Source organism: Stenella coeruleoalba (assembly GCF_951394435.1).
Source record: "Stenella coeruleoalba genome assembly, chromosome: 2".
Taxonomy (NCBI): Eukaryota; Metazoa; Chordata; class Mammalia; order Artiodactyla; family Delphinidae; genus Stenella; species Stenella coeruleoalba.
Window position 1 is genome coordinate 62896518 of NC_137147.1, and position 22801 is coordinate 62919318.

Below are 22801 nucleotides of genomic sequence, written 5' to 3' on the forward strand. Positions count from 1 at the left end.
ACCACAATTCTCCCTAGCCTGTCCTGAGGTTTCAAACATATCCCAGCCCTTAATAAAGGAACACCAGCCCATTCATTGTGTCCATAAATAAGATGAACAACAAATGGTCCACCCAGGCCATCTTTCTTCTATCACCAGTCCCTAAGCATAGTGAGCCATTCCTACCCAATCTCATTTTCCCCCTTCATATGAGATTTGGTTTATTGTTGTCCTGACACCAATGTCTCCTTTTGGACCATGACTTTATAGGAAAGGAAAAGTCAGAGGAGCTGGGTTAGATGTCCAGTTATCATACTAACTGGATGGATCTGATGTGAAAGCAACAGTCCCAGTCAATGAACAGAGTTGAGCCCTTTCACAGTACATCACCCTGCCTTATTCCACTCCCACCCCACCCCCATCAGAGAAAGCAGCTTCTCATTCTCCCTCTACCAATCTCTCACTGGCTTAATTTGTCTTTTCTAAGACACAGGCAAAGGAGAAGGGGCGTCTCTCATTGGGTTCAGTACCTTGTCTTCCTTAGACAACTTTAATAAATAAAAACATTCTGGCTGGGTCATAATAACAGGAATAAACTTATCTACTAACTCCATTAACTGACTCTTGGCTATATTTTATCCAAAAGGTAAAAAAAAAAAAAATCTACAAAGGTGAAGGCTGGGGCTTCCCTGGTGGCACAGTGGTTGAGAGTCCGCCTGCCAATGCAGGGGACGCAGGTTTGTGCCCCGGTCCGGGGAGATCCCATGTGCCGCGGAGCGGCTGGGCCCATGAGCCATGGCCACTGAGCCTGCACGTCCAGAGCCTGTGCTCCGCAACGGGAGAGGCCATAACAGTGAGAGCCCCACGTACCACAAAAAAAAAAAGGTGAAGGCTGAAAGGTGATTCATATTTTTCATTCTAATACCAAAGTTATTAGTCAAGTATAAACAAACCTTTGAGTAATATTCTCTATACATAATATGTAAATGGTATTTTATTTGTTCTAATCATCACATTTCATTTAAAGATTTTTATTAAAGAAACTTTTATTTAAGAGCTCTCTTTTAAAATTTTAATATTAATTTTTGATACAGTAACCCCGAAGTTTTACATTTATCATCTTAAGCAGGACTGAGTAATTTTTCCCATAAAGGACAGATAGTAAATATTTTATGCTTTGAGGGCCATGTAATCTCTGTCACAACTACTGAACTCTGCAAAAGCAGCCATGGACAATACATAATGAATGGGCTATGTTCCAACAAAATTTTATACAAATCAGTGGCTGGTGGGATCTGGCCCATAGGCTCTAGTTTGTCAACCCCTCATCTTAAAGAACCAGATTGTCAAGTAAAAAAATCTGTGAAAGAATCTATGCCATATGATCACAACCTCTACTTGGCGAAGAGGGGAGTGTGGGGTTAGTTAAGGGAGGTATTGATGGGTAAAACCAACCAGAAAATAATTTGATTCAAAATTTCCAACAATTATAAATGAAAGTTATTCTCTGAATTTGAAAACATTTCATTTTTACAGATAAACAGTCAGCCTGCAGGTCAGAAAATTTTCACTGTCAATCATACAAACTCTACTTCAACAAACTCCAAAGATCTGAAAAGACAATTTCCTAACACCAGGAAATTAGGAGATGCAATGTCAATTAACATTTTATTACATTTTATGGTTAACAGTACTGTAAATCTGCTTATCTTGTTCCTTGGGGCCTGTTTTTAGTGGCAATTTTCTTTTCACATAGCACCCAGAACTTTATAAAAACATGTATGACACTTGGAATTTACTCTGCGTCACCTTCCCCAAATAGGTGATCGGCAGAATGGGAGTAGGCACAGCGCGTATCCTTCACTGCTCTATCCTTTAGCCTACAGCTCCTGGCACATCGTAAGTGCTTTGTAGCAGGGGTGCTAAATAAATAAATGAACAAGTAGTACTGAAATTTTAACTCCTTTAATAATATTGAAGCTGAGATTCTGGTCAAAAGTCTAGTCAGATAAGCTGCTGAATGTCCTGGTTTGAGGCCTAATTCTGAGCACAGACCCAAGCTCCTAACTCTTCCTTCCCTACATGACACTTGGGATTTCTCAGTTCTGACAAACCAATGAAGGAGTACAGGATGGCAGCCTCTCCTGCCACCCAAGTCTCCACTTCACTGGCCTCTCCCCTCTTACTGTGGTCAAGTAGGCATAGATTTGGGGTTCCTGGAAATGTCTCTGCTTCAGGAATGTGAATGAGAGAGCACAAAGGGAAAGTTAGAAAACTGTTTGTATAGTATGAACCCATTTGTGTTTAACAGGAAAGATTATATATGCATAGGCAATCCCAGAAAGAATACACCAGAAACTTAACAGTTACTTTTGGGGAATGTGAATGTGAGAAACGGGTGATGGGAGTATTCCTATGACTTTTTACTTTTTGCTCTATGGCCTTCTTTACGTTTTATTTATTTTATTATTTTTTAGCCAAGAGTGTGAAGATAACATATTAGCACTAAGCCACGATAAAGAGCCTCTCTTCAAACAACATTTATCTGGTAAATCAGTATAGGTTTACTTTGCTATTAGAAAGACTGAAAGCTGAAGTAGTGATGAAAACAATTATAGTAACAGAAGGAAAAATCAAATGGAAAATACATCAAACGCTGTGGACTAAAAAGGTTCAGTTCAAGTACACCTGTCAACAACAGGTCTCGACTCAACTGAACATAATAAGTGGGCTTCCTAATCAATTAGCATTTTCCCTGAATTCCTTCTTGCAGGTTACCTTCCCCCTTCTTAAGTAGGAGAAAAAACAAGTCCATATAAAGACTAGCCTGAGAAAAAGCTTTTGTTAATGCAAACTACCTCTTATAATATTAGAACTATACTCACATTCGGGCACCATTCTCTAGGAATCTGTAGTTTGGGGGAAATGTCTTACTAACATTCAGGTAGTTAGTCTCAAAAATGAAGCCACTGAAAAGCTTTGTTCTCACTCAGGGTGGGAAGATTTCTACACAGAAGCAACTCAGGTTTTTAACATCAAAACTGTATACTCCTGAGCCGGTTTCAGGTAAAGCCATTTCTCCATTAGTTTTACTTGGCCAAAGATCCTACACTACTACTTCAGACTACCAAATCGCAAACAAAACAAACCTCCAAACCTTACCTAATGCTCTAAACTTATGCTGTCCAATAGAGTAACCACATGGGGCTAATGCTCACTTGAAATGGGGCCAGTTCAAGCTGAGATGTGCTGAAATACACAAAGGATTTCAAAGACTAGTACCACAGAAAGACTGTGAAATATTTCAGTGATAACTTTCATATTAATTGCATGTTAAAATGGTTTTCGACAAAATTGGGTTAAATAAAATAGAATATTAAATTTTCAATTCATATTAACTACATGTTGAAATGTTTTGATAAACTGGGTTAAATAAAATAGAATATTAAAATTAATTTCACCGGTTTTCTTTTTAGTTTTTTAATGTGGCTACGAGAAAATGTACAATTTAAAATGCGGCTGGCATTATATGTCTATTGACAGCGCAGCTCTGAGCCTTAGTTACCTCCCTGGTGAAATGGGGATAACTCACACCTCATGCAGAAGTTATAAGGATTAAGTGGTGCGGGGGGGAAGCCTGTAAACGCATAGCACCCAGTTGCTATTTGCTAACCAAAGGGCAGATGCCAAGTCAGGCACTCCCACAAGGAGAGACTGAGAAGTGATCGCAGCCGGCGACACCTGGCTTCCAGCTACTCCAAGGACAGCCTTTCGGGGACACGCCTTCCTTCTCGCGCTCGCAGACCCGAAGCTGCAACCTCACCCTTCGAAATCCGAGGCCGCCCCGGAGTCTGCGGCGCTGTCAGAGAAGGCGATGCCCAGCGGCGCTCCGACTGCGGTTCGTCCGCCCCTTCCCTCAAGCCGGCGCTCGGAGCCGGGGACACCGCGAAGAGGAGCCCCGGGACGCACCTCCGGCGGGTGGCCTGCTCGAAGGAAGGCCGGGCAGGCCAAAAAGGCAGGCGGCAGGCGAGGCAGACAGGAAGCTGGGCTCTCCCGGCCTCAGCCTCGGCGGCCGCTCCTACCTGCTGTGTCGATTCCCTGAACGGAGCGGCGGCCGCAGCTCCCGAGGCAACCCCTGCTTCTCCTCCCTCTGCACGGCTCACTGGCTTCCGGTCCATCGTTGTCGCCACCACAGGACTGCAGGCGCTGGCGAGATACAAAGTAATGGCCGATAAGCCCGCTTCCATTCTCCGCGTCCCCGCCCAGGCGCGGACCGAACCCGCTGTCAGGAAGTGGGACTCACCGGCAGCGCCAGCCTAGCGCCGAGCCCGGCCAAGCCACTGCTGGAGGGACGGGACGGGACGGGGCGAGGCGGGGCGGGGCGGGGCGGACCTGGGGGTGGGGCAGGTCCGAGGGGCGGGGCCTCTGGCATTCCCGCCCACCCGGCTCAGCTCCCGGGGCTCGGCTGAGCACCGTCTGGACTGCACAACTCCCGGCTCCTGCGGGGCGGGGCGGGACGGGGCGGGGCCTTCTGCAGTACAATTTCCGGCCCGGCCCGCGTCCCGAGCTCGCAGACTGGCACCACCAGTGACGTCATGCCTCGTACCTGTACCGGGAAGCCGGCTTCTGGATCTTGGCTCAACCGCTCACCAGCTGCATCCTGGGCAGTCACCTCCCAGACTTTGGTTTCTGCACTGTGAAATGAGAACGGCTGCGTAGTGTGCTTCAAAGCCTTGTGACGAGATGTGGTTGCTGAAAATATATTTTTTAATGAACGGCTCATGCTTATTCCATTTCTCATGTGGATGACAGTCTAGTCAAACTACCCTTGAAATAAGAGCCTCAAAGGCGAATTTTGCTTTTACACCTGTCTGAAGTACTTAAGTATATGTAACTGTAGAAAAAGTTAAGAAACCTGAAGGAGAGCAGAGGGCTAGCAAGCTTCCATTTCAACAAATGTGAGGAATAATTTATTATCTGTTGTGCGTGTGTGTGTGTGTGTGTGTGTGTGTGTAAGAGGGAACATTTCGGACTTTTCCGATTTTTCCCAGTGTTCAACCAAATAAAAAAGTCATGATTGCAATGATTATTGCATTACTCTAGTTGGAACATTTCCATGTAAATGGTCTTTAATTGTAGTTTTAGTATGAGCGTTTTCAGGCAATTTTCACTAGTTGTAGAGGTCAAAAATCAAATACATTCTTTTGGCCGTGGAGGAGGGGCTTCATTCGATACCCTAGATTCCATTTTCATGCCGGGCAAATTAATAAATGCTCCCCAGAGTTATGGCCCAGCATATCTTCTATTCAGCGTGGCAACAGCAGGCCCAACACCCATACAACCTTAATTCTTCCTTTCTCTCCTGTGCAAAAGGTCTTTTTCCTTACTCTCTGCTTAGTATTTTTGTACACTTTCTATCCTGCATATGACTATGATAACCTAAAAACCAAACTGAAAACCTTAAAAACAAAAGTTGATTATTTGAAAGCCATCTATATATTTTTTAATTGGATGGAAATTCATAATGTATATTCTGGTAATAAAATCAAACTAGCTTGTTGCCAAGGTTCACAAGTGCTGTCTAGTGACATTAGCATGGGATTGAGACAATCCAAAACAGCAAAAACTGCATAAGTTGAAAAGAAAAATAAAGAACCAATTGTTAAAGCCTTCATGAATTGGCTTTCATAAACAAGACAGTTCTACATTACAAGTATTCAAAAATCCCTTTCCTTTCACTGGCAAGAAGGATAGTCAACAGCTTTTATCATTAAAAATTAGTGGAATGTTTATAAATGCACGACTTTATTTTGCAAAAATGGCAATTAAATATCAAATTACAATTTTCACTGCTGAGGCAGAACTTATTTTCATGGTTTACAAGTACATTTCTTAGTTTACTGAAAATTCAAAATGCAAGTCACATTCCAGCATGAGCCAGAAGTATTTCCTAAGAAGAGTTATTTTTTAACACAAATATCCAATTGAAGAGCAGTCTTTTGCAAACAAACAACTCATAGCAACAGAAAAGCATAGAAATTCTAACGGTTTTATTTTGGGCATTGACATTTTTGTCATTGTTTCCAGACTGTCACAGATCAACTAAAAGTGGACAACAAAGCAACATGCCAAATCATGCTCTCTTTCACTTTGTAGTATAAGTTGTACTGTATTATTATGACAAAAAATAAATTCAGGTATTACTATAATTTACTTGAAAACATAACTGTTACCTAAATTTAGTTATCTAATGATCCATATAGAGCTAAAAAGGTAAATTTAGATCTACCTATTTCTGTGAATGGCTGGGACAACAAAGCTGAATAAAATTCAATAACGGAGAGTCCATCAAATAAAAAACAAGACTTTCATATATATTTTAGTAGAGAATATTTTTAAGGTTAACCCACTCCTCAAATAGGGAGATATGGTTTCATAATCAATCATGTGTAAGGAAAAATGTTAAAAAAAAAAAAGGTGTTAAAAATAAAAATGCACTTTAGGTTGATTTAAAGCAATGGCCACTCCTGATTTGGTCAATTTGGCTAATAAGCTGTCTAAAACAAACACACAGAGAAATGCAAGACCACCAAAATCGTGAATTTGCAGCTGCAGCATCTGACCACTGCCACTCAGCAGCTACCTCAACGGAAAGACCAAAATTCTCTTCAGGGTTCCTTCTAAGCCCAGGTCCCTGCCACTATCATAAGTGGCCTAGCCACTGGAAGAATTGCCCAAAGTTAAAAAGAAGGCCCTATTCGCAGCCCAAAGCCACTCACTCTGACCCTTTTCATGAACTTTCTGAGAAATTTGAGAAGCACCCCCCTTTTGTAGACACATGGTGCTCTGAGGAAAGTGTTGGGATCTTCCTGGTACTTCCACTAACACCATTGGGAGAATTGGACTTTTTTTTTTTTAATATAGGATCTGAAGCTATTACCACTCTTGTGGACACAGGAACAACTTTGTCTGTCTTGAACCCCACCAGCCTCAAGGCGCTCTTCTTCATACTACTGAAATTGTCCAAATGGTGTGAGTTCCCAACAGTTATGAAGGTAAGCAAGTTGGCCCCCTTGACTTTTTTTTTTTTTTTTTTTTTTTTTTTTTTTGGCTGCCTTGGGTCTGTGCAGTTTTTCTCTAGTTGTGGCACATGGGGGCTACATTGCAGTGGTTCCTCTTGTTGCGGAGCACGGGCTTCAGTAGCTGTGGCTTGCGGGCTCTAGAGCGCAGGTTCAGTAGTTGTGGTGCACAGGCTTAGCTGCTCCATGGCACATGGGATCTTCCTGGACCAGGGCTCGAACCCGTGTCCTCTGCATTGGCAGGCAGATTCTTAACCACTGTGTCACCAGGGAAGTCCCCCCCCTCTCTCCTTGCCTTTTGAGATAGGTTCTTTGCAGGGAACTCATCAGTTCCTTCTTGTTCCTTCTGTCCCAGTACACCTTCTGGGCCAAGATCTCCTGGAAAAATTACAGGCTAATATTTCCTTTTCCCAAAAAGGAGAAATACACTTGCAATTGACTCCTCAAGGTCTACTTCCAGCTCTAGTCCTGATATTGAGATTCCCCTCCTTGCTTCTGTCTTGTCAATTCCCAATCACAAGGACTTGTTAGATTCTGTTCCTTCTACCTTACGGTCTACCTCTTCAAATGACACAGAACACATTCATTAGGTGCTATCAATTAGGATCCAGGTAGATCCTAATAAACCTTTGCCTCACCTCAACAGGTCTCAGGCCTGAGGCCCTAGAATGAATTCGTCCCACTGTCAAGGCACACTTCCACAAGGGCCCCGTAATCCCATGCACCAGTCCATGTAGCGCACCAATCCTTCCCATGGGCAAATCTCATGGCCAAGGTTGGTATTTTGTTCAAAATCTCTAATCTGTAAACAATAGTGTCATATCACATTACCCCACAGTCCCCAACCCTCACACCACCCCCAGTTTAATTCCTCTGAGCACACAGTTCTTTACCGTCATAGATTTACGTAGTGCTTTCTTCAACATTCCTGTCCATCCAGATAGCCAATACCTGTTTGTCTTTACTTGGGAAGGACATCAATATACTTGGACCACTATGCCTCACGGCTACACAGAAAACCCTACTTACTCTTCACAGATATTGAGACAAGACTTGGCCAATGTGAATTTTGCCCACAGCTCTACTTTACTTCAATATGTTGATAACCTTTTGTTATGTTCCCCTACTGAGGAAGCACGCCTCAAGGACAACCTATACCTCCTCACTCAGCTAGCACACAAAGGCATAAGGTCTCAAGGAAAAAGCTCCAATCTGTTCAAACCCAGGTAAGATACTTGGGTCATTTGCTAATCTCTCAAGGGCTAACACTGGATCCTACATGTGTCCAGGGCATATCTCAGTTTCCTGCTTCATGCCACCAAGTGCCAGTGAGATGCTTTTTCTTGGGCTAACAGGCTATTGCAGAGTTGGGTTCCTAATTTCTTCTTGTATGAACAACTCATTTTTCCCTTCTAAAGGATAGAGGCCTGATCCTCTTGTTTGGAATAATGAGGCTGAATCAGCTTTTCAAACTTTAGACACTCGGTTGGCCACAGCCCCTGCTTTAGGACACCCTAATTATTCTCTTCACTTTCTATTCATTCATGAAGTTAGCAGGAAACACCCTTGGAGTGCTCATTAAGCCCATGGGGGCAAACAGAGACCTACTGGGTTTTAGAGACAGTTGGACCCTATAGATCGAGATCTTCCACCTTGCCTCCAAGCAATAGCAGCCACTGCTGCCCTTCTGCAGGCTACAGAAGAGACAGCTATGGGGTCTCCCTTACAGGTGTTTGTCCCTCACTCTATTGAGGCACTCTTGAAGTCATATCACACACACTTATCTGCTAGCTGACTGATGTCCTGTGAAATCTTGCTTTCCTCTCCAAATGTCACTTTGTCTCATTGTAACTCCCTAAATCCTGCTACCCTCTTACCATCAGCAACAGATAAAATCTCACATGATTACATAACCACAACTGATCTTTTGACTAGTCCGTATCCAGATTGCAAGAAACACCTTTAGACAACCTTGACATTTCTTGGTTTATCTATGAAATACTGCTGGACAACTGAAATCTGGATATGCTATCACTACTCCCTTCACTATAACAGAATCCAATGCTCTGCCCCTCAGTTTCTTCAACCCAACAAGCTGAACCATACACACTATTTGCACCTGCACTTTGCCCTCTGGCAAATGTGCTAACATTTACACTGATAGCAGGTATGTCTTTGGAGTAGCTCAGGATTTTGGAATGCTTTGGAAACAGAGAGGTTTCTTGAGCTCAGGGGGAAATGAAATTGAAAACGGGCCCCTTTGTTAAGGTTTTGCTAGATGCAATCTTGCTGCACAACAATTGGCAATAAGTTGCAGGGCATTCCAAAGACAACACTGAGGAAGGAAAGGGAAACTGACTGGCCGACAGAGTTGCTAAGGCCGCAGCATTACAAGATTCAGGCTTCATAAAGAAACCTCCTCCCATTGGTCACTCTATTCACACCAAGTTAACTATATACTACTTGGAAGGACACCCAACATTTAAAAGATATTATCAACTCCAAATGGATTAAAGGCCTAAATGTAAGACCAGACACTATAAAACTCTTAGAGGAAAAAGAAGGAAAAACACTCTTTGACATAAATCACAGCAAGATCTTTTTTGACCCATTCCTTAGAGTAATGAAAATAAAAATAAACAAATGGGACCTAATTAAACTTAAAAACTTTTGCACAGCAAAAGAAACCATAAACAAGATGAAAAGACAACCCTCAGAATGGGACAAAATATTTGCACACAAAGCAACTGACAAAGGGTTAATCTCCAAAATATACAAACAGCTCATTCAGCTCAAAATTAAAAAAACAAACAACCCAATCAAAAAATGGGCAGAAGACCTAAATAGACATTTCTCCAAAAATGGGCTGAAGACCTAAATAGACATACAGATGGCCAAGAGGCACACGAAAAGATTCTCTACATCATTAACTAGTAGAGAAATGCAAATCAAAACTACAATGAGTTATCATCTCACACCAGTCAGAATGGCCATCATTAAAAAATCTACAAACAATAAATGCCAGAGAGGGTGTGGAGAAAAGGGAACCCTCTTGCACTGTTGGTGGGAATATAAATTGATACAGCCACTGTGGAGAACAGTATGGACCTTCCTTAAAAAACTAAAAATAGAACTACCATATGACCCAGCAATCTCACTACTGGGCATATACCCTGAGAAAACCATAATTCAAAAAGACACATGTACCCCAGTGTTCATTGCAGCACTATTTACAATAGCCAGAACATGGTCCATCAATGTCCATCAATAGAAGAATGGATAAAGAAGGTATGGTACACATATACAGTGGAATATTACTTAGCCATAAAAAGGAACGAAATTGGGTCATTTATAGAGATGTGGATGGACCTAGAGTCTGTCATACAGAGTGAAGTAAGTCAGAAAGAAAAAAAACAAATATCATGCATTAACACATATATGTGCAATCTAGAAAAATGGTACAGATGAACCTATTTGCAGGGCAGGAATAGAGACGCAGACACAGAAAACGAATGTGTGGGCCTGGGGTGGGCGTCAGGGGGGTGGGATGAATTGGGAGATTAGGATTGACATATACACACTACCATGTGTAAAATCATTAGCTAGTGGGAACATGCTGTACAGCACAGGGAGCTCAGCTTGGTGCTCTGTGATGACCTAGATTGGTGGGATGGGGTGGAGTGGGAGGGAGGTCTACGAGGGAGGGGATATATGTATACATGTAGCTGATTCACTCTGTTGTACAGCAGAAACACAACATTGTAAGGCAACTATACTCCAATTAAAAGAAAAAAAAGATATTATCAGAGATGGGCAAGTGAATGCTACAGCTAAGGAACAGCAGAGGTGGGTTTCTGATGGATGCATATTTGACCAGCATCCTGGGCTTTGATATGGGCCAAACAGCTACCCTGCTCTTTCTGGTGTCACTCAACAAACCATCTTAAAATTAATACATGAAATGACTGATTAAAGAACTGATAAAATGATAGCCTGGGGAAAACAATACTTTTGGAAACCTCCCACAGTAGCGACTGAAATATGTCAAAGGTATCAGATCATCCGAAATATGACCCAGGAAAACCTATTCATATTCTCAAGGCCACTTTCCTTTATCTCTTGGTTCCTTTGCTATCTGGCAATGGGATTTTATCGAGCTGTCTCTCTCTCAAAGATACAAATACGTTCTTGTGACGGTTTGTATGTATTCCCATTGAGTGGAAGCCTTTCCTTGCAGATGAGCAACCACCCTTGCAGTGGCCAAAATATTGTTGGAAAGGATTAGTTCTACTTGGGGAATTCCCTTGGAATTACATAGTGATAAAAGTAGCCATTTCACTGGACAAATTCTAAATGCTGTTTGTGAAATCTGGTCTATACTACAACATTTCTACTGCGCCCATCATCCTCAGTCCTCTGGTCTAGTGTAAAGAACCAATAGCATAATCAAAACACAATTGGCAAAACTCTCTGAGGCTATCAGTCTTCCTTGGTCTAAATTACTACCCATGGTTTTATTAAACTTAAGATCTACACCCTTTGGAAAATACAAGTTGTCACCATTTGAAATAATTACTGGAACACTTAGGATTCTTGACTCAGGGCTATACGAGCCCCTTCTAGTCAAGGGAGATCTTTTACATTATTGCCAAAGTCTCATTAAGACTAAAGAAAAATGAGCACCTGGTTGAAAAACCTTTACACAGTAAAGCGCTCCTGGGATATCAAGACCTAGAACATCACAATTTACAACCAGGGGACTATGTTTATTGGAAAAGACATCTTTTAAAGGATTCCTTGCAGCCCAGGTGGAAGGGACCCTATCAGGTACTCTTAACCAACCTCTGTGCCAATAAAGGCATTGATTCTTAGATTCAGGTTTCTCATTTCAAAAAGGCTTCCCCACCTGAATGGGCCTCTGAAACAGTTGGAGACCTCAAGCTGAAACTGACCCAAAAGTGAAGCAAATGACACCTAATATAGACAACTCTCCCAAGACTCCATGATCACCATTAATGAAATCTCTCTTCTTACCTTTGTTGTAATTGCCATTATCACAGAGTTGCTATGTCTCCTTCGATATGTAGTAATTGATGATATATCAACTTGCCACTCTCCTTCTTACACTCCTTATAGACACATGCTCAAGGAGTGAAAATTTTCATGCACGGGTGTTGCTTGGAATGAAAGTTTAAAAGAAATGACCCAGGTCCTTTGGTCCCTTAAGTTTGACTATGAAGGACTGGAGAATTGAACTTCTGAGACTCCTCCTTTTGGTTTCAGGTTTATTAATGTTCTTAGCCCTACTACATACAGTGGGCATCCTCCTTTGGCAGTAATTCTATGAAAACCATGTATCTTGCCAGCACTCTCCTGGGAAAAAGCCTCTGGCTCCAATTCTTGGCCATTCAACTAATCTATTCAGCTTAGGATTCTTTCTTTAACCAAGGCCATGAGCCACCCTTTCTCCTCTTTATATTAAAATGGCTGATTTTACTTGGATAGTTCTTTCATTAGACTTCTGTTATTATTCTTTCTTAAAATCCACCCAGAACCTTATGCCTGGAAGAGTAATGCCCTAGTTTGCAATTCCCAAAGTCTAGCCACTGGAGGAAATCTAAGATTGTTGGCTATGCCATTGGCACCCCAAATCACTTACCAAACACTGGGATCCCCTTGTCTTAGCTATCTCCAAGCTTACTAATATCCCTCCACCATGTCCTGTTCAGAATTCATCTATTCTCCCAGCATACCATGTTTGCCTACTTGAATTCACAGCTCCTTTTTCCTGTTTGGTCAATAGAATCAGACAAAACCCCCAATAGTTCTTAGGAACAATTTGTTCCAACAGTACCCTGCGGTTACCCAGAAACATTGGCTCTCAACTTTACCTTGCTGTGCAACAGAATATGTCCTCATGATGACCCTCCACATATTCCATCAAGGAAGGCTACTAGGCTGCTCAAATATAACTGACCAAGGGTTTAATTTCACCTTGACAACTCCTTTCTTTGTGCCCCATCTGCTATATCTTTGTAGTTGGAAGATGACCTGCCTCAACAGCCCTAGCCCCAGCTTCTCAATGTCCCCTAGGATTTTTAATGGCCCCTTTGACTGTATTAAATTCTCCAGAAATTACCGAATAGCACACATACTCTACTTCCTTCCTCTGCTGAGAAATCTCTTCTTAGGGATTTCAGAAATATCTAAGAATTATATTCCCCAAGTGGAGGATTGGAACCCTTGACAAATTGGTTTGAAATCTCTCTGCCACCATAGCAGACATAGCTGATGCCACAGTCATAGCATTAAGTGACCAAGTTAACTCCCTAAACTCACTTACTCATGTTATATTAGATAACTGATTTGTCTTAGACTACCTTCTGGCAGAACATGGAGGTATCTGTGCCATCTTAAATGCCACCTGCTGTACTTGGATAAATACTTCTGGTATAGTAGAAACTCTGAGGTCCTACAAAAGAAACCCACTTGGCTTCACTCTGATACCCTTAACACTCCCCTAATGTTTGTTCAGCTGTTTGCCCTCAAACATTGGATCTTGGTTCAGAACTGTTCTGCAAACTGGGTTATTGCTCTTAATAGCTGTTAGCTTCTTTATGTTGATAAAGTCCTTGCTTAAATTGATTACTTCCATACTTAACCATTCTTCTGCTTGGTTAAGGCTCACACAGACCACTATGCTTGAGGCAGCACAATATCATGATGCCGCCAATGATTTTCCTGATCCATTTATTGACTCTTACACCCAACCCCCACTCTGAGGAACATGATGAATCCAGAACAGGCAACCAAGCCACTCCAGCTATGTGGGACTAAAAGTTGCCCTGGTGATATTTTCTCCAGGAAAAATCATGAGCAAAGGGGGGAAATGTGAAAGGAACAATGGCATAAATGACTGAGACGTGCCCCGAGGAGCTCCAGGTTCACTGCCCACGCTGAACTTTTGCTGAACTCTCTAAAATAAAATTGTTGATATTGGCTGAGTTGCCAAAAGGAAAAAACAATCCTGAGAACTGTACTTTTTCTGGACTGAGGAAACCATACCTTTCCCTAGTAACAGATGAGATGCGCTTGATAACCCAATTGTGTATATAGAGTAAATTTACCCTCCAATCCAAGTTCTTGGTAAACTATAAGAAGGAAACTGTAAAAAATCAAAGGACACACATCAACTGAAGGGCTTCACACTCCCTGTATTTCCTATCAAATGGAATGTCAAGAAACAGGTGGGTATTTCTTGTACCACTTCTGTCAGACATAAAATTCTGAACCACTTAATTGATTCCCAAAGTCAGAAACTTTGGGAATTTCTGGTCCATGAATATATCCAGTAACAACCCTTACCTCTTTTGGGTTACCTCTTTAATTTCCCTCATTCTTTTTTAAAATCAAAAAGCAAACAAGCAAGATACATAAATTATGCAGATATGCAGACATTACACAGGACTTCTCCCTGGAAGGTCACAAAACTTTTGCGTGTGTTGTTTAAGAAAAATAGACCATAACTACAGGATATTACTCACTTCTGCTTCCCATGAGAAGAAAGTCTTTATGTCAGAGTAGTCTCAGGCCCCACGTAGGGGATTTTCTTAGTATCAGACTCATCTAAATTATCTCTCCTACAAACAGGTACTGCTGTGCAATTTCTTGATTGTCTTTCCATTTATGATCCAACTGGTACAAGAAATGCATTGTTGGGTTTCCCTGGTGGTGCAGTGGTTGAGAGTCCGCCTGCCGATGCAGGGGACACGGGTTCGTGCCCCAGTCCGGGAAGATCCCACACGCCGCGCAGCGGCTGGGCCCGTGAGCCATGGCCGCTGAGCCTGCGCATCCGGAGCCTGTGCTCCGCAACTGGAGAGGCCACAACAGTGAGAGGCCTGCGTACCGCAAAAAAAAAAAAAAAAAAAAAGAAATGCATTGTTTTAGGCTAATGAGAGAAACTTTTAAGCCAAATGAAGCTAAAAGATCTATATGCACTTCAAATAATGATTTTGAATGAAGAGAAAGAAAAGTAATGAGAGTTGCTAACAGTAGCACAGGCATGCCAACCTCAACAGCTTGTATGCACCACATTAATACTACCAAAGGAAATGTGCCATAATTTACCAGCTTCCTTTAAAAGCATCCAAAAATTACCTTGTACTCAATACGCCCACATTACAGACAAGAGGTCAGTAGAGAAGGATAGGGACTAGAGGCTTGGGTTAGCAATTACTCAACAATGAGCACAAATAAATTGTTATCTACCCCTAATTGCAAAGTGTTGGGAAAAGACTCAGCAAAATTTCACATCACATCAACAAGTCACAGACTATACAGGTGATCTAGAAGTAAAATTTAAATTAATACCTCAAAATTTAAGATATAAATCCATCATTCCTGTAACTCATGGCTCAGAAGCAAAAAAGGCATTAGGTTTAACTGTAATGCAAATAGCTTAATGTTCAGAGCATGGTAACTGGAGTTTAGAGCAGAATTTTGAAGATGACTACGTTTCTAATCCAGTGAATGCCAGCAATGAACAGAAACAGATTTGAGCTGTGATGATGGCTTCCTAGTTTTGAATATGCACCTTACTTGGCTTTATTAATAATTATTGCCAGGTTTTAAGGAAGACCAAAACTTATTTACATTTAGTTGTTATTTAGCCATGGTTCTCCCTGGCTCATTCAAATTCTGTGGTTGCTATTATTTTTTATTATAGTAAAATATTTGCTTTTACTGCATACACAACCAACAAGCTGAAATTCCTTCACATTTATTTTAAACACTTTGTTCCATTTTTTTACTCAAATTTTTGTTTATATGTACTAAAGCTACCTGTAGAAGAAAATCATTCAATTTTATTTTATACTATGGTTTACTTTTCAGAACCTCTACATTCACTGACATAAGGTATTAATATTATAGTAATTTTTCCAACATTAATATGCATGATGAAACTTTAGTTCTAGTAAATTTCCTGGTCTTATTGCCTTCTCTATATCAGTATTTTTGATAACAATACATTTATTTTTAGCTATGTGCGTTATATGTCTATTCAAGGTTAGTACAATATTACTGCATATCAGAACTTAGGACTTCTCACATTATGACACACTGTATTTATTTGAACAATATAATGGTATATGTAACACACTTTGAAATTGCTTTTACTACATGATGAAAAGTAATTATTTTTTTCCAAAAAATTCCTCCATAAAGTTGCAATGCATTGTGTATACACCTTATATTTTACATGCTAGCAAATACGATACTTTCAGAACACTGACATCCATCAGATTAAATTATTAATTTGCCTTTTCTAGGTATTGTAGTTTTCTGATAATTAAGTTCTGTTTGGTTTTGTTTTAAAATTACATAATCATTGTAAATGCAAGAAATTATACCTAATTTTATGTTTGTACATATTTAAGTAACATTATAATAAAATCCAAGAAGAATGCAACGTTGTATGATATTAGATCTAGTTAGTGCTCTAAGTTGGAAATATAACATATATCAAAAAGCTAAGGAACCAATTTTAACAACAGTGAAAAATAAAAGGACATTTGTTCAAATTATTAAAAAATTTAATTCTGGTATATAGTACTTACACTTTCAAAAAATGAGTACTTTGATAGAAACTGTGAGAAATGAAAGATAGCTTTTGTAACTAAAAAGATGCCAGGTTGAGGAATTAATGGAATCAGAATTTCAGAGAACATCCCCAATTTCCTCATTTTATAGAACAGACAAGAGAAATAGAAGCTGAACTACATGTTCTGGACCTTTAGTTGTCCTTTGCCACTGTTATTTTTGCTTCTGAAAAATATAATTTGCATCACACCCAAAAATACTAACAACAATGCCCAAAGCCATACAGTTTGGCCAAGTGTCTCATTTCCTTTTTTGGTCAAAATGAAAAAGTGGTACCCTGAGGATAGAAATCACAAAAATGCATGCCCAGAAAAGGTGGTATGCATCAGTTTAATAAGAAACTAATTTGGAGAACAATATTTTCTCTATTGTCAAATTTCTGTAGCTGGACCTTGTGATGACATTTCTGCAGAACACAAGATACGTAATTTTTACAGGGTATACAAATATTTTATAGGGATATTAAAGTTTTTGGCTGGTGAAAATTATTTGGTGGGATATAAAATCTTTGCCCAAATAAACAAGAAAATCGGTTGCATTCTCTATGTAATTATTTTCTGAAGATACTTTGGATTTTAAGACCCTTTTAAAACACTTGAGTTATAAAAAATTAATACTATAAAAACTAGCTATTTCTTTCACTCTCTTCTACTTCTACAAATCAATTCTTTGCTGAAGATCAGTTCATCCTAGTTCAAAATCAGTTCACCCTAGTTCAAAATACACTGTTATACCACATCCATTATCTTCATGATGTCAATAATGAGTAGGTATAATAATTATTCTAGTATTTTAAATAAATTCCATAACTTACTGAAAAGCCATTGTCCTAATTGAACTGTGCAGCAATCCAAAGTAACCAACAACCAAGTCAATCTTGTCATGGTCTCATTATTTTTAATATATAATAGTGACAGCCTAATATCTGCAGTTATATTCCCATTAGGAGGTCTATACATTAGCTATTATCATCAAAGTATATCAATTTCTTCAAGCAGATTTTTGGTATGTAAGAAACATAACAAAACTGGCTTTTCAAGAAAATCAAATATTGCCATTAAGGCTTCAAAAATATGAAGTAAAAAATTGCAAGTTATATACAAAACATTAAATTGTGAACTGTAACCAAATTCACAATTTCAATTTAAATGGCAGACCTAAGATTTTCTATGGCAAAATTATCTTGATTATTCCAAGTTAAACAAAAATTCCTAATACTAATGGTTAGGTTACTCTATCATATGTCCCAATAAAGGTACACTTATGAGAATAGTTTTAAATATTAGCTTCTCTGTCTGCCTTTTAACATGATACACTGATAATTTTAAGCCATAAAGAAAGTTAACAACCCCTTAACTTATAACGACTTTGAAGTTTATTTTACAGCACTTTTATTGAGACATCATGTAACTATTGACCAGGACTGTTTACAAATGCAATGCTTGGCCTTTGAGATAATTAAAAACTTTTAAGTATCAATACTAAAATTTTACATCATTTGTTTAACTTAAGAAGTGTTATGATGTGTTATGATGGCTGAAAACTAACAGAAGAAAATCTAAAGCAAAAATATAATGATTTCCACAAAAACCATATATTCCTCCCTTATATGAAAGGGAGGGAGGGAAAAAGGAAGGAAGGAAAAAGAAAAGGAGGGGGAAAAAAGATGAGGAGAGAAAGAAAAGGGGCAAGACAGACAAGAAAAATACTTTTATTTCCTGTTTGCAAAAAGGAGGGAAACTCTGAGGTCTCAGCAAACAATGTAATCAACTGAGTCATTTTAAATTAAGGCATCTTCTTTACATGTTATTGAATCCCATCATGCCTTTCATATTGCCAGCAGCACCCTGTTGAAACTGCCTCATCATTGACTGAAGTCCTGCCATACCACCTAGAGTGAGAGTAGAATAAAATCAAATAATTATTAAACACAACTTGAAACATTTGTTACTTTTGCCTAATAAGTACTTGAACTTCTAAAAAAATATACTGGGTTCTGACTGCATCAGCCTTAAAGTACATAAAAATTTGTATTATAACCAGTATCCTCATCTATAAAAGAGAATGAATAACTTACCTCATCACATTATGAGAAATACATACTACATGAAGAGATCTCAGAACAGTACCTGTCACACAGTAGGGAGTCAGTAAATCTAAACAAAAATTTTTTTCCTGGGGAGTCTGAGTCTTGTAAATAGTAATAATTTGGGGCAGGGATGGGGGGTAGTTATTTCATAGGACTTAAAGTAAGAAAACAATTCACCATTACTGAACATCTGTTCTATGCCCAGAACTGTACTAAATGCTTTCCTATCTATTAGCTCATTTAATCATCATAATTTCCTGACGAGCTATTGCCTGTGATTTTACAGAAGGGGAAAGTGAGGTTCAGAAAGTTTAAAGAACTTTTTATAGGTTACATGGTAAAAGTGGAATTGGGTTTTCAAAATCGTTATATAATTCCAAAGTCTAATCAATGAAACTATCCAGATTCTAAACTAAGGAAAAAGGTCACCAGAACAAGCATTAACAAAAGATGATTAAGTAGCTTGCTCAAAAATCACAAACAGCAGCAAAGGAGTAAATAAAACCTCAGCTTATACAGCACTGTTACAACCATTCAACTTAGAAGTTAGATGGCCCTTTTACTTAAATCATACATTATTTGAACAGATTTTCATATAACAAAAGGCATATTAAAACTCAACCCTTATAAACTAAACCAAGTATTAGCAACTGGCAACAACTTTGTATTTACCCATGTGATGAAGAACTCTAGGATCCATCATTTTGGCCATTTGTTGATTCAACTTTGCCATCTGTGACTGGCTCACATTCTTAGACATGTCACCACCTGAAGAAAAAAAGGTTTTGAGTCAATATAGACTGTAATATAATCAGGGTATCATAGAAATTGAGTAAATATAAAGAAAAAAACCTATAATCTTATCACTAACACAATTATTTCTATTTGTACATATTCCCCTTCTACTCTTTATCCCAATTTCATACATATTTTTGAGAAAGAACAAGTGAAACTCAATATTAAGGGACTTTCTTTTTTTAAAAAATTATTTTATTTATTTATTTTTGGCTGCGTTGGGTCTTCATTGCTGCGCTCGGGCTTTCTCTAGTTGCGGCGAGTGGGAGCTACTCTTCGTTGCGGTGCATGGGCTTCTCATTGCAGTGGCTTCTCTTGTTGCGGAGCACGGGCTCTAGGCGCATGGGCACAGTAGCTGTGGCTCGCGGACTCTAGAGTGCAGGCTCAGTAGTTGTGGCGCACAGGCTTAGGTGCTCCGCGGCATGTGGGATCTTCCTGGACCAGGGCTCGAACCTGTGTCCCCTGCATTGGCAAGCGGATTCTTAACCACTGCACCACCAGGGAAGCCCTAAGGAACTTTCTTAAGGGCTACAATTTTTGTTAACATTTTTACTTATACCTGTGAATGAGCCACTATAAGCAAAACCATATCCAGTGGTTATTAATAGTAAGCTATAACAATTGTTTAATAGTGACATGGTAGAATGCCGAACAAAAAACTTTACAGATATGGGTTAATTGGGAAAGAGAGTGGATTACTGATAAATGGATATGAAAGAATGAGTCTGACAGAACCTGAAGATGTGTATATCTAAGAAGCTATTATAAATAACAAAAAGCTTCAGAGAATAGAAAGAATAATGCAACTCCATTTATTAATGAATTTCTACACACTCAGTCGAAACTCCACAGTAAAAAGGCAGCCAATGAAAGAGATGCACACTGGGGCAGAAGCGATAAGAGCATCCTTTAGAGAATAACTGCTGTGCTCTTAAGAGACAGAAAGCCAAAGACATCACTGATGCAATAGCAATGAATAAGTAGAGCTGCTTCAGCAAAACTATTTATTTCAAAGGAACATTAACTCTGGTACTTCTCAGGAACATTTGTGAAAATGCAAATCAAAGATGACCCTGATTCTCTGATCAAAGCTGGCTAATATGATTAAACTAAATGAATTAAGAACTATAAGATGTGTTTTTATAAAAGATGATAAAAACTGTAAAAAATGTTTCATAATTAATAAATTTGTGTAAGATGTGAGTTTTACAACCACTGGTGATTTGTTGTAAGAGTTTTTGTCTCTGAGGACTTAAAACTTCGAAAAATTATTAAGACTTTGGTGTGACAAGGACATGTACCATATCCACTGCCCACTTCATCTTGGTTGTGCCTTTATCGAGCAGTTAATGCTTAGACAAGATCTGACCAACAGATCTGCAGTAGTTCTATCAAGAACAGTCAGGGTCATTTGGGAAAGATGTTAAACTGACTTAATGTGTTTATAAATCACTATCTGAAATAATATGTGGTGTTAGGAATTATGACCAATTTTAAACTTGTTTGTCTAACTTTTCTCCCTTGTCACAAAAAAGAAAATAGGATATAGTAGGCAAGGAAAATAAGGAAACTGTCAAAGACAAAATGTGATAGGGCCTCCCTGGTGGCGCAGTGGTTGAGAGTCCGCCTGCCGATGCAGGGGACACGGGTTTGTGCCCCAGTCCGGGAGGATCCCACATGCCGCGGAGCGGCTGGGCCCGTGAGCCATGGCCGCTGAGCCTGTGCGTCCGAAGCCTGTGCTCCGCAACGGGAGAGGCCACAACAGTGAGAGGCCCGCGTACCACAAAAAAAAATTTTTAAATAAAAAAAATTAAAAAACGTGATGAAAACTTATATAAATACCCATCTTTTTTAAAGCTATTCAGTGGTATTATTCATCTTTGGAGCTTACCTAATCAATATTTCTTAAATAATAAATTCACCTTAATAGTGTTTATGATATAGAAAAAAACCTTAAAGAGAGGGCTAGGACAGTTGATTTTAACCCTTTGGAAAAACAAACTTACCTTTTTACCTTAGACAATACACAGCAAAATAAATTCTAGGTGGGATAAAGAGTAAAAACCTAAAAAAAAAACAACAACAAGTAGAAGAAAGTATAGGTGACTACTGTGGTATCAACATGGAGAAGGCTTTTATGAGTACAAAAGAAACCAAACCAAAAGGCCTGGCTGCATTAAAAATGAAAACTTCAGAGACTTCCCTGGTGGTCCAGTGGTTAAGAATCCGCCTTCCAAGGCAGGGGATGTGCGTTTGATCCCTGGTCGGGGAACTAAGATCCCACATGCTGCGGGGCAACTAAGCCTGCATGCTGCAACTACTGAGTCTGTGTGCTCTAGAGTCCGCGCGCCACAACAAAGAGCCTGTGTGCTGCAATGACAGACCCCACATGTTTCAACGAAGATCCCGCATACCGCAACTAAGACCTGACGCAGCCAAATAAATAAATTCATTAATTTAAAAAATTAAAGCTGAACGGCAAATGAAATTTTGGGAAAAATATTTGCAGGTATAGTCCAAGAATTTTAAAGAGTTATTACAAAGCAATAAGGAAAAAAATAAAACAAATGGACAAGTAACCTAAGTAAGAGGGGATTCACCAAGAAAATTCAAACCAATAAATGTACGAAGAAATGTTAAATGTGAGTAATCGAAAAAACATATTGAAAAACATTTGACCATTAAATTGGAAATACTGAATTATTACAAAACTTATTCTGCATCTACTATATTTATGATCAAAACAGATAAAATCCCTGGCCTCATGGAAGACTGCACAGAAACTGATACAGGAACTGATACTGATATGAAATCAGCCTAAACATCCAACAAAGACGCACTGTGCTAAACAAAGATACATGCGTAACTGGAATAGTACTCAGTGGTTAAAAGTTATATTCTGAAGAATATTTGACAATATGGAAAAAAAGTCATGATGTTTGAAAAGAAAAAGCACTAGTTATATCAAATGTTATTTGCAATAAGACCCATGGGATTCTCTGGGGAGTAAAGGTAATGGGTGTTTTAAATTTTTTTCTTATATTTCCTTATATTCTCTAAATTTTCTTTAATATATACTGTAACGTCACAAAAATAAAGTCATTAAGTGTGATTTTTTAAAATATTAGCATTTATTACCTTGAATCTGAAAACAGATAAATCACAGACTGCATTATAAATCCTGGAAGTACTTGAATAT

The 22801-nt window shown here is 39.3% G+C and overlaps 2 protein-coding genes across 6 annotated transcripts in view; both read right to left on the reverse strand.

The window, feature by feature from the left end:
• Positions 1-4352, reverse strand: part of FAM177A1 (family with sequence similarity 177 member A1) — a gene marked incomplete at its 5' end in the record, with an annotated part of 28375 nt that extends 24023 nt beyond the window's left edge. For 2 of the 3 annotated variants that reach the window (XM_079912375.1, XM_079912374.1), the window contains one exon: positions 4062-4226. In XM_079912375.1, the coding sequence (XP_079768501.1) occupies positions 4062-4226 (165 nt within the window). Of the gene's footprint in view, positions 1-4061; positions 4227-4282 lie in introns of those variants that run through there. The other variant, XM_079912376.1, reaches the window with a different exon arrangement.
• A 12185-nt stretch (positions 4353-16537) lies between these two features.
• Positions 16538-22801, reverse strand: part of SRP54 (signal recognition particle 54) — a 46209-nt gene continuing 39945 nt past the window's right edge. For all 3 annotated transcript variants that reach the window (XM_079915092.1, XM_079915093.1, XM_079915094.1), the window contains 2 exons: positions 19480-19575; positions 16538-18609 (listed from right to left, as the gene is read on the reverse strand). In XM_079915092.1, the coding sequence (XP_079771218.1) occupies positions 18518-18609; positions 19480-19575 (188 nt within the window). In that variant the 3' untranslated portion in view covers positions 16538-18517. The remainder of the gene's footprint in view (positions 18610-19479; positions 19576-22801) is intronic.